The sequence below is a fragment of the Notothenia rossii genome (genome assembly GCF_949606895.1).
Source record: "Notothenia rossii genome assembly, chromosome: 7".
Classification (NCBI taxonomy): Eukaryota; Metazoa; Chordata; class Actinopteri; order Perciformes; family Nototheniidae; genus Notothenia; species Notothenia rossii.
The window spans coordinates 15560191-15577284 of record NC_136905.1 but is presented as its reverse complement, the minus strand read 5'-3'; the positions used below and the strand labels follow the sequence as shown (position 1 = coordinate 15577284).

The 17094-nt window shown below is 40.8% G+C and overlaps 1 protein-coding gene across 4 annotated transcripts in view; it reads left to right on the top strand.

The window, feature by feature from the left end:
* The window catches only part of znf385d (zinc finger protein 385D), a 75933-nt gene extending 59479 nt beyond the window's left edge, over positions 1-16454 (top strand). For 3 of the 4 annotated variants that reach the window (XM_079691840.1, XM_079691837.1, XM_079691839.1), the window contains exons 5-8: positions 6716-7051; positions 8392-8573; positions 11698-11796; positions 14902-16454. In XM_079691840.1, the coding sequence (XP_079547966.1) occupies positions 6716-7051; positions 8392-8573; positions 11698-11796; positions 14902-15141 (857 nt within the window). In that variant the 3' untranslated portion in view covers positions 15142-16454. The remainder of the gene's footprint in view (positions 1-6715; positions 7052-8391; positions 8574-11697; positions 11797-14901) is intronic. The other variant, XM_079691838.1, reaches the window with a different exon arrangement.
* Positions 16455-17094: the final 640 nt, after the last annotated feature.

Below are 17094 nucleotides of genomic sequence, written 5' to 3'. Positions count from 1 at the left end.
CTGAAACTTCCCAACAGAAATTAGTTGCGGATCATTTGCGCTCGGAGGAAATTGGAAAGGGATAAATCAGTTCAAATTCGATTCAGTGACTCCTGCCGCTTGTAAAATATCTGAGATAATGTCGCTTTTTCCCCTTCAACAAGAAAGATTATTGCAAGCGTGGATGCACACTTATTTGTGAATGCAAATTTCTTACCTTATCAATCTTTTATTTTAGGAATATTCAACTGTGACTGTTTTCTCATTTACTCGCTTGTAATACTCACAAGAAGGGAGGGGGGCGGGGGGGGGGGGGGGGGGGGGGGGAAATCATAGCCGTCGAATGTGATTTGACAGAACTCAAGAGCCATGAGGGATTTCTGTCCTTTAAGTTGTGACGGCATATAATAAGGCCCAATCATTTTAATTAAAGGGCTTGATCCAGCTTCATTGAGAAAGGTAATCAGATCAGTAGGGAGTCCTGTGATTGCCTGAAAGCCTAAGTAGAGTGGAAGGGTTTCAGAGCGCCGTTTCTCGTCTATCGCCAAAGCAAATCTCTGGGGAGAGGTGTGAGAGGCTGAGGTACAAATGGAGGAATGAAAAGAGGCAGTGTCCTATCTCCAAGGGTCGCAGCACCTGTCCTGATCTTTTCTCTCTTTTGATTCTTTCCATCTTTGTTGCCTTCACCACTCCTAGCCTCTACATTTCTTGCTCTTTAATTGTGTCCCATACTCGATTACTCTCTTTCAATGTTATCTCTCCCCTAACCTTCTCACGTCCCTTACCCACTTCCACCCCTTTTCCTTTCACCCCATTTCACAAACGTTCAATGTTGTTCTCTGCTTCAAAGTTTGCTTACTTTCCAGTTTCACTTTCATTGAACTTTTCTCTTTTTATAGCTCCATCCTTCCAAATCTATCCTCCTTTCTTCTTGTTGCTTATCCTCTTCAGTTACCTGGCCTTCCTATCTCTTTTTCGTCCTCCAAATCTTTCTGTCGGGACTTGCTTGCCCATACCAACTTTAGATTGATCACAGTCATTACCTCCATTAATGAGAGGGGATTGAGTTCTTAACTGGGCTTTGCAGAGCCAGCCAGGTCACACGGACTGGGGATACAGATGACTGGAGGTTTCCCAGAGTGCATGGCGTCCTAGGAAAGCCAAAGTACACTTTAATCACCTGCCCTTCCAATGGCAAATAGCTCTTTAATGACACTTTGGTAGATGGGTTCACCCCAACACAAGGGCAAAGACATGCATGGCTTAACATGGCTTCACCAACCAGCCTTTGTTATAAGCAGGCAGATAAAGACACAACCTTGTTTTGCTCTTGTTGATCGATTCATATGTTAAGCTTCTTTGCTCGGTTAGACAGAGATTAAACAGCTATCAGCTCTGACTTGTGTAGTCCTTACTGGGGATAGAATTAAAAGAAATACTAGTGGCAAATTTCTCTTGCATATGAAGGCCCATTTAGACAATATACTTTAATGACAGGGGTGGGTTCTTGTAAGCCTAGCTTAGAACCATGAAGATCTCATATATGCCAAACATTTTGTGTCAAAAGTGTCTTCTAACGACTCCAAAGCTGTTTTTACACATCATTCAAATGAAATGTTTTCTAATTTTTATGGGAAATACAATTATTTGCTATATTGCTGCCAATTAGATGAGAGGAATGCTGATACTCTCAAGTCTGTGCGTTGAGATGGAGCCAATAATCGATTAGCCTATTAGCATAAAGACTGTAAGGATGGAGAAACAGCTAGCTTAGCATGGCTCTGTAAAGTGAAATATATGCCTAACAACATTTCTAGAGCTGCCCATATGTGTCTGTTTGATCAGAAAATATCAGAAATGTCCACTTGACCATTTTGGGTTTTACAAGAGAGTTATGAATGTATAGGTGTTTCGCTAATTATCATTAGTTTGGGGAGTTAAGAAGAAATTTTGACACAGCAAACATGGTGGTTTATCATCCTTGCACAGTTTTGACACCTATTCGATTTGTTGATAAATTGTATACTTATTTTAGCACACTCACTATTAAACGCTTAGCAGACACCATTCACTGATGGAGACTGAGAAATTGAATATCTCAGTAAAAAAGCCAGTGAGTGAAAGCTGAGATATTCAAAATTCAACCTTTTAGAAGAATACATCCAATAAAAGTTTTGGAAGGTGTTTTCCCCTTACATTCAGTCTCTGTGCTAAGATAGGCTCAACATATCATGGAGCCATCTGCTGAATTCATATTAAATACATTTCTATTGTTCTTGTCATTCCACAAATCACAGCAAATAAGCATATTGTCAAAATGTTGTTAATAACACCAAAACAATTTACCATTCCCCAACTGCTCGTTTCTGATCCGAACCCTGTGTCAATGCAGTCAGTCTTTTCCAGAGAGACATTATACTTCCCAGCTGCTTATAAATGAAAGAGGAAAAATGAGGGCCATCTTCAAAAAGAAACGGTCAAACACATCACGGCACCAACACATTATCCCTAACAATGACCAGAGAATATGCCAAAAGCAGTTAAATAACAATTCACAGGCAAAACATTGCTGGCTCACATCACCACCAAAACCTTTACTTGCACTTTTCTGGAAACACACACAGCCTGGTGTCCGTGCCATTGAAAAGCTGCCCAGAGAAGCAGGTGTGATGGCAGCTTTAAGCTCGTTGGTGAGCACGGTGAAATCGAGTGAGCTAATCTCTGTGATTTCAGGTTGTTTTGATGCCTGGCACACAAGAGCCGACACGGAGTAGGTGGTTGCTAATTGCAGGGGGCGAAGAGGTCACTGCCGCTCTGCTCAAGGCATAAACATTATTCATCAAGAGTGACAAGGTCAGCCACATCATAAATAGTTCACAGATTAATTATTGTTCTATTGGTAATGGCTTGGGCTTGATCTGACATGTTAATGTACATTACACTAAGGTCATTGATGTCGTTTGTTATTTGGGTTTAATAGTAACTGATGATATCAACCTACCCGGAAATATGTATTGCTTTCGCTAAAGTGCAAATGTGGGAGTGCTGATGTCTTCTTTCCATTGTTTGTATCAATATTAATGTGATTTTATTAAATCTAAGAATAGCCGTTTTGGATAAGAAGATCTGTATAGATTGTCTGGCTCTTGCGTGTAGCGTATTCAGCCTTATCTCAATTTAAACAGAACATATATTACGCACAACTAATAACTGAAGTCACTGACCCCCTTCTCAGAGTCCAAAGTCTTTAAATAAATGTTCCAGTCATGGCATTGAGTGTGACAGCCTGGCCTTTTTTTTTTTTGGCCTAATGGCCTTTTCATGCCATATGTTCTTCTTAAGATCAGTTCACAGGCAGTGTCCACTGAAAGCACACAGATGAACGGGTAGAGGTCAATTAGTTATCGCTACACAACATTGCATGACCAACGATCAATCCTCTGATGGCAACCTTAATCTATAGATGCCCTTGCTTAAGGTCATCTGGTCAGGTGATGGACAGATACTCTCTAGGGCCCTCTAAACAGTATAAAATAACTGCTGCAGAAACACTGGGAGATTGAAAAAAGAAGCCGCTTAATGCACTCTTATTCACAATCCCATGAAATCCAGTTTATCATTTTAAATATAGAGATATTAACAATACCTCCAAATCTGAGGCCATGGTTCTCAGCAGGAAACCAATGGACTGTCCACTCCAAGTAGGGAATGAGTCCTTACTCCAAGTGAAGGAGTTCAAGTATCTCGGGGAATTGTTCTCGAGTGAGGGAACAATGGAGCGTGAGATGGGTAGGAGAATCGGAGCAGCGGGAGCGGTACTGCAGTCGCTTTACCACACCGTTGTGACGAAAAGGGAGCTGAGCCAGAAGGCAAAGCTCTCTGTCTACCGGGCCATTTTCGTTCCTACCCTCACCTATGGTCATGAAGGACGGGTCATGACCGAAAGAACGAGATCATGGGTACAAGCGGCCGAGATGGGTTTTCTCCGCAGAGTGGCTGGTGTCTCCCTTAGGGATAAGGTGAGAAGTTCGGTCATCCGGGAGGGACTTGGAGTTGAACCGCTCCTCCTTCGCGTCGAAAGGAGCCAGTTGAGGTGGTTCTGGCACCTAGTTAGGATGCCACCTGGGCGCCTCCCTAGGTGTTCCAGGCACGTCCAGCTGGGAGGAGACTGAGGGGTAGACCTAGGACCAGGTGGAGGGATTATATCTCTTCGCTGGCCTGGGAGCGCCTTGGGATCCCCCAGTCAGAGCTGGTTGATGTGGCCAGGGAAAGGAAAGTTTGGGGCTCTCTGCTGGAACTGCTACCTCCGCGACCCGACCACGGATAAGCGGGAGAAGATGGAGATGGATATTAACAGTGCATCTGAAAACATCAGACTTGAATTTTGCTTTTTACAAAACAGTATCTACCCCGAGGGAAAGAGTTCAAGTACCTTGGTCTTGTTCAAGAGTCAGGGTGAGATAGAGCTCAACATGCGGATTGATGCTTTCTCTGCAGTTATGTGGGAATTGTAATGGACTGTCATGCTGAGGGGAGAGCTGAGAGTGTGGCAAGGCTCTTGATTTCCCTGCTGATGTTGGGTTTCATTCAAAGAGTAGATGGGCTGCTTGTCAGACCAAACACTAAAGAACAAATAGTTGTTTCCTGACATAGTCCTGGATAGTACATATTATATAAGATGGCAAACAGTCTTTGATAACCTGATACCCCCTTCCAGTCTTTTACTCTCAAGGTTTTTTTCTCAAGGTTTTTTTTCTGAGAAACCTGAATTAACTTTTCACCATTCCTTACTTGAATCAAATACAAATAAATGCATTAATTCCTTCTCCTGGCAATGCCTGGATCCCATTGGATCCATGTTGTGAACATTCGGTAATTGTTTCCAACCTGGTGGAAAATCAGCTACTATGGCTTGGCCCTCAAAAAGAGAGCCCTTTCGAAATAATAGTCCTGCTCTTGAACCCTGTGTTGTAAAAGCGCTGTTAAATATACGTTTTCAAATACCAGCATCACTCTCATTTAAGCTCTACTTCGATGCTCACCAACTATGCAAAAGGTCTGGCATTTATCACACGTTTTATGATTCTGTTGCATATCACTGAAGCAAGCCACCCTAAAGCTTTCCTCTTCATTTCAATGCAAATGACATATTTTTGTCGGTTATCTACCACCTGCTCCTGTTCATTACTTTTCGAGATCTGCATTCAGGGAACTCAGCGAGTTTCGTGAAAGTGCAGCAAATTTCACAGTTGGAGTCAGTCAACTGTAAGAAGAGTCTAACAACAAGTGTGCCGCAAACCTATTTCAAAGGTTAATGGATTGGATGCTCACAACACTGAAATACTTGACAATGCATATATTTACATACATTTAAAGCATTTAGCTGAAGCTTTTATTCAGAGTGCCATTGCAATAAGCTGCAATCCTTGGATGCTATTCAAAAACTCAGCTTGAATAAATAGAGACCACTCTCCAGAAGCTCTTTCCTGATCCTTCTTATCTAAAGGGGAGGCCATACTTATTTAAACACAGGTCGTAACAGAATGATGGTTCCTAACCTTTCATGTCTTTTTTTTAACCTTTGACAGAAGTGAACCTGTTGACAATGTAACTCTGAGCTGTTTTGCGACGCCAACTGCCAACACCTCCAATGGGATAAATAAGGACCATATATAATGGCTCACAAAAATAGCATGACATAATTCACTATTGATTTGCTCTCGTAGCGGGATGATCTTCATTTCGTGAAGCTGGAGTGCAGAGAACTCCGACACATTGGCATCGATCAGGCGGTGCTCCCAAGGCAAAATTAGATTTTCGTATATGTGGCAGCAAGTCCTCTGTATTCCAAACACTGACATGTGCTGTTGTTTTGTGAGTCAAATATATTGATCTGCTGCTGTCCCTTTGCCTAAAAATATCAGACATTTCTTTCACAGCCCGAAGCTATTTGTGTTACATGTTAATGTGATCTCACACACTGACAATACAAGTCTGATTATTATCGGCTTCTTGGTTTGCTTGAGTTGGTCTTTACAAAACTTTCCTGCATATCTAGTATTTTATCCCATATTACATTTGTTTTAAATGTATAATGTTTTAATAATCATAGTCTGTGGTAGTCTGCAAATTTGAGGAGACGGAGGGGAATAGATGAATGGGTAAAACATTAATCTATGTCAATAACATAAAATACGTCACAAACAAACATCTTTATATCCAAGCCACAATGTTTTACTAAACCTTACCAAGTAGTTGTCTTGCCTTAACATTACCAAGTAGTTAAGTTGTGTCTTTTGGTGGATTTGTAAATGTTTCCCTGGTGTTGTGCATCTTTCTGTATTTGGTCAAATGCTGCACATGTGTTGTGTGTTTGGAGAAGATATTTTATTCATTTGCTTTAGTGTTTTGTTGGTGTTGCCAGTTCTGGTCTTCATAACTTGTTTTCAGTCCTATTGTGTTTGGCAGTGTGTTAACCTTTAATGTTCACTCATGCTAAAACCAACAAAATAACAGAATGTCTGTCTTTTAACCCAACGCTCACGTAACCCTAATGAAACCCATCTTGTTACTGCAATTAGATACAGCTATTTATTTTAGTAAATGTATCTTTTAAATCCACATCTCAAAGTCTGTTTAGCCACAGGTTGGTTGAGCCTCACAATAATTATTTGCATCCAAGTGATGAATACGATTAAATACGATTAAAATCACACAATAATCCCTCTCTCTGCAGATGTTGTTCCTGGAGCAATGCCCCTGCCGCTTTCTCCGGTGCTCCGACCGGCGCTACCGTTGGTATCCTTGACGACTTTCACAATGCCAACGCCGGCCCTCGTGGCCTCACCCATAGACCCGAGCATTATGGCAGCCACAGCCCCCGAGACTACCTCAGCTGCTGGAGGGGACTCAACATTAAACTCACCCTCAGAACCAGACCTGGAGCCTGAGGCCGAACCCGAGGTCGAGACGGATGCTGAAACAGAAGAGGAGAAAGCTCGTCGTCTTCTGTACTGCTCGCTGTGCAAAGTGGCGGTCAACTCGGCGTCACAGCTAGACGCTCACAACAGCGGTAAGAGACGTTTGCTAAATCTGCTGCAAATAAATTATAAAGATCACTTGAGTGACTTCAGCAATTTAACCAAAACTGGAATTAAATTATTATCAACTACAAGTACGGCACGGCACTCCTTTGGGTCCTCAGCAACACACACGACAATCAAGTAGATCTGTCCCGGGGCTGGCAAGTTAATTAAAACTCAAATCATACACACACACTTACACAAATACACACACACACACACATGTCTGTTATGAGTCTAATTATGAGGTACGTACTTGTTAAAACTAGTAACTAAACCTAACCAAGTAGTCTTGTTGTGTTTTTGTTTTGTTTTATCTTTCAGTTTTCAACGTTTACCAAGTGTTTTAAACTGATAGTTATTTGGGAGAAAAACACATTTTCCTTCAAAACATAATTGATTTTGCAGTTTATTTGTGTGGGAATGTAGTTTCGTAAAACATTAGGCAGGCTGCTAATTAAAAGGTCATATACTCTTTGTCGAACAAGCCTGATCAATATGAGTTAACATTGGACCCTCACTGCTTGGCTATCAATAACTTTGAGGTCACTTGTGTAATTTATTATGGACTGCCTTCAATCTAGGGGGTGTCAGTCTGTTTGTGTCTGCCAAGCAACTCTTTATAGATTGCTATTTGATTTGTTCTTTTGTTCAAACATTTAATTAAATGTTCATTAGTAATTGGACGAGGCAAAAACAATGGGACATTTCTGTGCATTAATTATGATTAATGGATATAGAGGACTTATTTCATATCCCCACTCTGTGTATTTGTTAATTAGGTATTAACAGACAGCCAATATACTTCAATAAATAAGCCAAAGAACACTTCAACACTGATCCTAGGCAATTGTGTAGAAATTCAGCGAGTAACCTTCTTCACATACAATAAACTTAACAAAAGAATATATTTCAACCCTGATGCTGGTGGGATTTTTCTTAAGAATGGCAGCTGCTGCTCCTCTTTTAAGAGTGAAAGACGGCAAGAGGAGTATTAGCAGAGATTGGAAATGGGAATAAAAATGGTGTTTGCACTTGCAAGTTCAGTCACTTAAAGGCTGAGTTAAACCTCAGTGCTAACAGTGCCCTGCGGGGACATCTAAAACTGAAAGATTTGTGCAAACATCACATTTTTCCTGAACAATTTTAACAAGGTTTTTTTTACTTTTATCAGGGGCTTTGTAGATGAATCTATAAGTCTGACCTTCATACTTCCCACACCAGAAAAAGGGATAACAGATGTGAGCCTCTGATCTCACCTCTCCTTCAGGCAAGCATCTGTTTTGTGACGTTAATGTACTGACCGCGCTGCCTCTGTTTGAACCTGCAGGTACGAAGCACAAGACGATGCTCGAGGCCAGGACCGGCATGGGCTCCATCAAGTCTTTCCCTCGGCCGGGAGTCAAAAGCAAACTGGCTCCAGTCGTCAAGTCATTAACGGGCCTGCAGAACAAAACGTTTCACTGTGAGACGTGTGATGTGCATGTCAACTCAGAGACTCAGCTAAAACAGGTGAGAGGGACACACAACAACATTGAAATGATCAACCAATTCTTTCCTGCACACAAAGCATTTTTTAACTGAAGCTTTTATAAATAAATTCAAGCAAAAGGGATCGATGAAAGGACATAGACAGGAATTGGACTGGAATACAATCAAACTACTAGTTACATTGTAATGGATTAACCTGGGTTATAGAGACACAAAAATAATAATATTTCACTGCATTTTCTCATTATCAGATATAACAAATGTATATATTTGTTATCTTTGAACAACTAGATAACAATAAGGGAAATAAGCCCATTTTTCATTATTTCCATTAAACTAGAGGAATGGTAATAACCTCTTACTTATCTTTCATATTGAAAATGACTATGCAAAAATATATTTCAGCCCATTACCCACATTGTCACAGTAAAATGAACCGAATTAAGACAATGTCATAATAAGCATCAGGACCTGAGACCAAAGCAACTTAATGTAATTCAGTCATCATTCATTGCTTTGCTTATACACTGTGACATGAGTAAAGAGAATATATGTATACACCCTTGAGTTTAATATGAACTCAACCAAATTAGAGCAGTGGTTTACAGAAAAAGAGAGGAATGATATGTAATGTAAATCTCAAAATGAAATAATACAGGGGTACATGATAGTAACTTTCCTCTTTTGATGCACCAACATTTCTTACTACTTAGCCTCAATGTGTCATCAAGCACCCAGTCTACCGAGTTAATTGCACAACTAGGTTGCTGTTCATCTGTGAAAACCTTCTTATTAAGACTAATTTACTTCAGTGTCAGATTAAGCTTTTTGTTGCATTAAAAAAAAAGAAGAAAAGCTGGGATACAAAGACTCACTGCCACTCCTGATAATATTTCCTTTCATCCTGCTGCGCCGCTGTCACAGCTAAGATTTCCCTGTCTTTTGCAAAAACTCTTAAGAAATCTGGTAAAGCATATGACCAATAAATGAGGTCTCTCCATTATAAATAGACTTAACTGAGTCAAGTTTCTGCTAATCCCTTTCTTCTAATAAGAAAAAGATTTTCTAGTTTACAATATGTTCAGCAAAATTAGGTTACCCTTGAAGGATGACATGAACTTATCTCTTAGTGATGTTTTTGAGGCCTGGCTGAAAACTCTTCCTGGGTTTGTGTATCCTGCGTTTTGCTTTGGGGCACCCCGCAAATGTTCTTTCCTTGTAGCTGCTGATCATTCTGTCACAGAGGGAGTTTTATCTACAATACTAGAAAACGACTCGGTTTTGTCTGAGCTAACCTTGAGCTCCCTTACTGAAAATAGAGAGGCTTTGTATGAATCTTTCATGGAGGGGCTTTTACTGAGTACTTTTAAGACAGTAGTGATTCTCTGTGAAAAGAATCCAGCATGACAAATCTCTGTTAGAGCTTGAAACCAGAGGAACATTGCGATTTTTAAATCCACTGCAAGGACTTGTGACATTTAGACGTCTGCCTTTTACTGTCAACATTTATCCCTTTTGAATTATTTATTGGCTTGATGTTACAGAGGATCTCTGTGTTCCAGCCTCTTGTATTTTACCTGGTTATTCACATCCACTTTTCTCTCTGGTCTTTAAATATCAGAAAAGCTTCATATCTCTTGTGTATGAGAAAATGTTTTACATGAGCATATGTATCCGTCATATGAATGCTTTCCGCGCTGTACTTTGCTGCAGTGCCATAACTGCAGTAATTTTCACCATGGGTGGTTTCCTTCGCAATGAAACCTTTAGAGCTGTAATACTTTACGCCCTTGAGACAGAAGGTGTATTTTTAGTTTTGCCCCCCCCCCCCTCTCTGGGTTCCCACCTCAACGTATGATAAGCTATCTGCCCCAAAATGGCATCCACCCTGAGGCTGAGGTAACAGGCAACTGTAAAGCATCACAGCACCTCTGTAATAAAAAGATAATGAGGATTTTCACAGTTTCTCTTTGGAAAATCCAGAGAAAGATGCCACATCTAAAGTGGTGTTTCAGCTTTGCCATGGAACTAACCTTTCTTTTGAACAACAGCACTAACAACCTATCACGAAATCTGATAAATGGATTGCTTTGGGTATTCGTGATCCCCAGAAGATAGATCCTTATTGTGTTGTTGACCCCCCTGATCTTTCCCACAATCAATATAAACATTGTTAGATTGCCAAATGATGAGATGAAAAGAGGAAACTTTCAGATTGTAATGACCCCAGGGCCATAGCTTTATTGTCATCAGGACAGGTTCTGTATTTTAAGTAGGTGGCAGCAAGACACAACACTTTGTCCCCCAGTGTTGTTGAATACAATTATTTTATCAACCTGTACACTACTCGTTGCTGCCATGTATCAAATCTAATCTCATTGGGAAGCCAAAAAACTGTGATTTGTATCTTAAATGAAAGGAGATGTTGCAATTTGACATGATGAACAAAGAAGTTAGCTAACTAACATCGTAAACATTGTTGAATGAAGACTATTGAAACTTGGAAGAGGATGCTACGCAAAGACTGTGTTTGCTGATTGATCTGTCTCTTTGTTCGGTTCAAGTTAGATATCTTATGTTTAAGGTAAGGATAAGATGTCAGATAGTGAGTTTCCTAAGAATTTTCACAAAGTTCCTTAAATGTAGGGTTACCTTTTAGACACGATCCCGAACCACTCTCACATTGTTTTCCTCGGTGTGGCTGTGGCCAAATAGTTCAGCTATCATGTAAGAGGCAAAAAGAAGTGCATGTTCCTAATAGCTGCAGCCGGCCTGCTTCTCCTTTTACTCGCAACTGATCACAATAGAGGCAGCAGTGCAAATGCTTGATTTCTGAAAGAACCTTTACTTCTTTCCTGCCTCCACTTTCCTGGCCTCATTGGTTACCTCTTGCAACACCAACAGGGAACTTTCCTTAATTATAATGAAGTCAGATGTACTTTTACACTCAGGTAAATACAGACTTTTGGCATGAATATAGAGAGAGCTAGACACAGAAACCAATTTGTTGAACTGTTCTATTCTGTTTATACATTCATTCATTGTTATTGCTGCTTTAACCACACTAGAGTGACATCCTGAACCCTACCTGTCTATTGTCACCTGTCTGCAACATTCAAAACAAAAATGTCTGTCTCCTTTTCAGCACATCAGCAGCCGGCGTCATAAAGACAGAGCAGCAGGTAAACCAGCCAAACCGAAATACAGCCCGTACAGCAAACCGCAAGGACAGACGAACCAGCCGGTGAGTCACTGCACGCTTTAATCATGTTATCACAACAATAACGATGACTCAGTTCTAAGAGCCTCTTTGGAGACAGACAACCCATGACAAACAGCTATTGTTTGATATTTGAGTTCAGTGTCATTCTCTCGTTCTAGTCACTCATAGGTCTGCGCCCATACCGATTACGTACCCCTCATTTTTGCTTGTTTTTAATAGGAGAAAACTTTGGAAAGAACTGCATGCAGAATTTTGGCAGTTTAATGTTTCTCTTTATCAGCTAAAAGTCCTGCACAGCTCCTCTAAAGTTTCTGTTCTTTGATAAGCATTCAATTTGCTTGACGTCAGCTAATTCAATAACATGTCAACTTTCATAAACGGTTCACCTGTTACCTTTTATTAAAGTTCACTGGCAGAACACGGTGGGATTTAATTTGAAAACTTGATATTTTATTGACAAAAATGGCATGAATCAAGGCTCCTCTGAGCCAGCACGCTGGAGGTGGAATGCGGACTTGGGTCAAATACTATTTATAAGTCATTGTAAATGTCAGTTTTAACTATTTTTGAGTAGCTCAGCTTCTGCATCAAGACCAAATTAATTTCAGGCGAGTTTTCAAACCACAGAATAAGAGAAGTGAACTGAAAGGACTTTCTTAATGTTTTACTAAGTTAAACTTTCTGGTACTCACTGTCCTGTGCCACTGAACCCCCAGCAGTCTCACACTCCAGGAGGATTGAATGCCACATGACGAGGATTGGTAGGATGCATGAAGGAGTCGTGTGGATTAAACGTGGGAAAGATAAAGGAGCGCCTGACTTTCCATCTTACAGAAGCCCCCAGAAGAAGGCATTAATCACACACACTGTTTGCCGAGACAATGCGCGGGGGTTACCAGTGTGGGGGAAATGACTTTTTCTGAAACCCATCATTGACTGAGTTAACGGAGAGAAGCTTCTTTGATGAGTGGAGAGCAAAGAATGCCTCCCATAGGGTTACGATGCCTGAGTCAGTGATTGATAACCCATGACAACGGCTGCCATCGCGGTGCTGTGAGACCGTAGATTTTCCATTACTGATACAGAAGATTAAGCCAGATAACTTTGATGACCTTTTCACCCTATTAGGCTGGTTCTGGAGGTTGAATGCTTTTTTCCCAGTTGTCCTTCTGTAGATTCTTGCATTCCTTCTTCCTTATTCTTTTTCAATGCACACTACTATGGATTTTGACTTTGAAATAGCAAAATCCAATCCAAGCTTTTGTGCCTCAGATTATGTTGAACACTTGGAGCACTTAGCATCTGATTTCTGGCACCTGTTTGCTCCCCTGCACCCCCCTCTCCCCCCTCTCTCTCTGTGCCTGCACACTGCACTTCAAAAGCAATGTCCTCAGCCATAACATACCATAACTACGTTTCTTCTAAGAAAACTAATGTTTGTGACATCACCATGGTGTCTCTGTGGAACCAGGATTGTAACAGAGAAGTCTGGAAAACCCCGAAGACAAAAGAGATAAACAACATAATAAAAACCAGACTATCCCAGAGCACTATTGGCGCTTTTCCACTGCAGGGCCTCGCTCGCCTCAGTACAGTATGGCTAGGCCTCGTTAGGCCTTGTTAGGCCAGGTTCACTTTATGCTGCGTTTCCAATACAGTTTAGGAACTGGGGTAGTAACTATAGTAATGCAGTGTAGGCGGAGCTGTGACGTCATCTTCCATGCGAAATACAAAACCAACATCAGCCGTTAGCTGTTAGCCCTCAGAGCTCACAGCTCCTCATATCTGTTCAGAAACTAGACAAAAGTTAAACAAGTAAAAACCACAGACTGTCTGTGTCATGGCGAATACAGTCGCTGGTTTATTTATGTCTGTATAGGCCGTTGTTGTGAGTGTGGACGGTCGGAGCATATACAACGTTAGCTTAGCCAATCTCCATTCAGAAAACACGCATTTTAAAAGGTTTTTCGCCTGCCGTCTGTCTGCAGACTTGTCAAAGCATACATTTGTACTAACCGGTATCAGTATGTTGTTACTTCGGCATCATTTTGAAACGTGTATTACAACTAAATCACGGTAAAATATGTTGTAGTTGCCAGCGATTCTCTCACTAGTTTAGCATACTCAGCCCGGTTGTTGGCCCGGAAAGAACCTCGATTTTGGAGAGCCAGAAAAACTGTGAAAAAGTACCCGCTAGCCGGAACTACGCCTAGTGGAAACGCAACCAAAAACGGGCCGGGCACGGCACGGCACGTTTAAACCGCGCTCCGCGCTGTAGTGGAAATGCGCCATTAGTGATACACAAAAATGTTTTGTCCAACCAACCGTACAAAAACCACAATATTTAATTAACAAGGGGATCCTGGAAATAGGAATTGTTTTGCATTATCAAGATAACAGTTTATTAATTTCCTGCTTATACAGTTTAGATTAATAGGCAAATTATTTTGTATGGAAATGAAATGGAAATGCAAGATTGAAATCAAATCCCCTTTAATGTTCACCCACATGTTTACAGGGCCACACACATACAGTATGTAGTCCCTGCATTGAAGCCATCCTAGTATTAGGAAGCACCTGGAAAGCAGTGTGGGGGCAGGGTGACTTGATCAAGGGCACCTCTGCAGTACACAGACTCCATTCAAGCCTCTTCTTTTAGTAGGCTAGTGTGCTTGGTATTGAACCAGTAATTTGGTAAGGACCAAATTGTGTCTCCAAATATCGAAAAATATAATGTTTAGATGACATTTACCATTTGCTGACTTTTGCTTTAATCTGTAATGGTGAAAGTATTTATATTATAATAGTTAATTTTAGCAGAATATGCAATGTTAATATAGATCTGGCCTTTTTGTTTACATTATTATTACTTTTATTTTACTTTATTGAAGACAGTTAGAAAAGACATGTGGTACAAGTTACAAATGTTCAACAGTTCAAAGCTACTAGTGTTCAGCTTAGTCTCTATTATTGTACATCAATTGACCAGCCATACATAGTTGACCTTACTTGAAGGCGTACAATATTTAAACCACAATTATAACCAAAACAGACCATGTAGCCATAATTGTGCACAACCTGTGTACACATAGACTGTACTGACTGTATCTTGTCTCCCTCTGCAAGGTGAAGCTGTCCCTGGGGAAGGAGCGCCTGTGTCCTCTGAACACACAGATCATACCGGCTCACCTAGCGGCAGTGGCGGCTGCCATCAGCAACTCTTTCACGCACCGCACTAATCACATTACTAACCACGCCTCGACCCCTAACCTCTTCCAGACTCAGACCCTCCCCGCTGCACTGCTCCGCCCGGCCCCTGGTCCTGTGAGGACCTCCCACCCACAACTCCTCTTTGCCCCTTATTGACCTGTTTGACCCTGGGGGGGGGGGGGGGAGATCTGCACCGCCTCCTGTTAAGGACCAAAACATGTGCTACACCAGGACCAGGCCAAGGAGTCGTGCCAGCATCTGCACTCCTTCTATGCATCCGGAAACATTTTTTCCCACCTCTCCTCACATGGATTATCCCGCATTTAAAGCTAAACCCGGCGAAGCAATGGGCGCTCTCATGATGGATTAATTTCTCTGATCCCACTGAAGAGACCTGGGCTACAATATACATGCTTTCTGTGCCAACCTGCAGCCCACGGATCACACCCGGACCCCTTACCTGGTTCTACATTGTACCGCAATAATGTATAAGACTAACCCCGTGAACTATGCAGTGTCTTTATTTCATGATGCAAGGCACAGTTTGAGCTACAAATAGGGAAGGGATATGCTTTTTGAAAAGATACAGCGTGGCACTAAGATCATGCTTTAGTGGAGGATTACTGTCGCTCGTAATTTAAAAGGCTGTAACTGATAAAAGAGCGAGTAAGGCCCTCCTCAGTTCCTGTATGCACTTTAAGCTCCTTCTCTGTTGATGTCTACATTAGATGGCTAGACTGTGTTAGATTGTTAGAGTATGTGTCGTGATGTGTGTTTTTGTATCTGTACAGTATATGTGTATGTGTGTAGAAGTGCGTGCTCCTGCATGTGTGCTTGTCCATGTGAATAAGTATGTGTGTAATTGAATGTGTGTGTGTGTGTGTGTGTGTGTGTGTGTGTGTGTGTGTGTGTGTGTGTGTGTGTGTGTGTGTGTGTGTGTGTGTGTGTGTGTGTGTGTGTGTGTGTGTGTGTGTGTGTGTGTGTGTGTGTGTGTGTGTGTGTGTGTGTGTGTGTGTGCTTCTCATCTGCCATAAGCCATTCTAGTTGATATCCAGGACACATTGGGCCTCATTCATAAACATTGCAAACTCACAAATCTGTGCACAAACCGTGCAATTGTTTTACTTTTTGTAATGTAATGTAACTGTTTTAGTTTTCATTGTTTTTTATAGTTAGCCTCTAAGGATCAGCTTTCCTCAGAAATATCTAGTGCAAAAACAAATTTGAATTAATACCATTCGCATTGTGTTCAATACAAAAATGACCAATGCGCATGTGTCATGAATCCGTCTATAATTTGCCACACTTTTTTGTGTGCAAAGTTTCTACGCTCATATTGGTGAGTGGTGAATGAGGCCCATTGTCACTGACCATGTCTCAGGCCAGAGGGACCACAAAGGCTTGTGTATAGTAACTGTCGGTGTGTAAAAGGTGAATAATTTCAAATAAAAAGAGTCCTTATTTGTTAATGCTGTGTATTCTGTGTAGTTTTAATTTAAATATATTGGGGTAGAAAAATATATATACATACAAATACTGTAAGGGTAACCTATCAACTGAAGAATATTAACTTTGTTGCATCAAGGAGTGCACATAAAACAACATTTATCAGAGAATGTGCCTCTCAGATGCACATACACACACAGAGTACTACATTACAATTCAGAATATGTACTTCAAATTCGTAACTCAACTCCATTTTAACTACTAACAAAATGTGTTTTTGAAGGATATGCATTCTATTTGTTTGTATCGAAGTGTTTGTTTTACAAAGGCTTATCCGTAATTCTGATGTAAATATTTCTGTTGGATTCTATTAAATTATTTATTGTTATTATTTATTGTAATAATGTATTTAACTAGAATGAGCAAGCAGAGCAGACGTGTCCATTCATATTTGAATAACTGAATGACAGATGATCTATGGAATAATAACACGCTTGATTGTTTACTGCATTTATGAATTTTACTTGAGGAGACTGACACTTAACAGCATAACATTTAGGCACTGTAAGAAAATACACATCTGTAACAAACAGGTGTACATTTTGCATTTAGGTACTATTTTCATTTGTGGATGAATCCACATTAGGAGTCCTATTGAATACT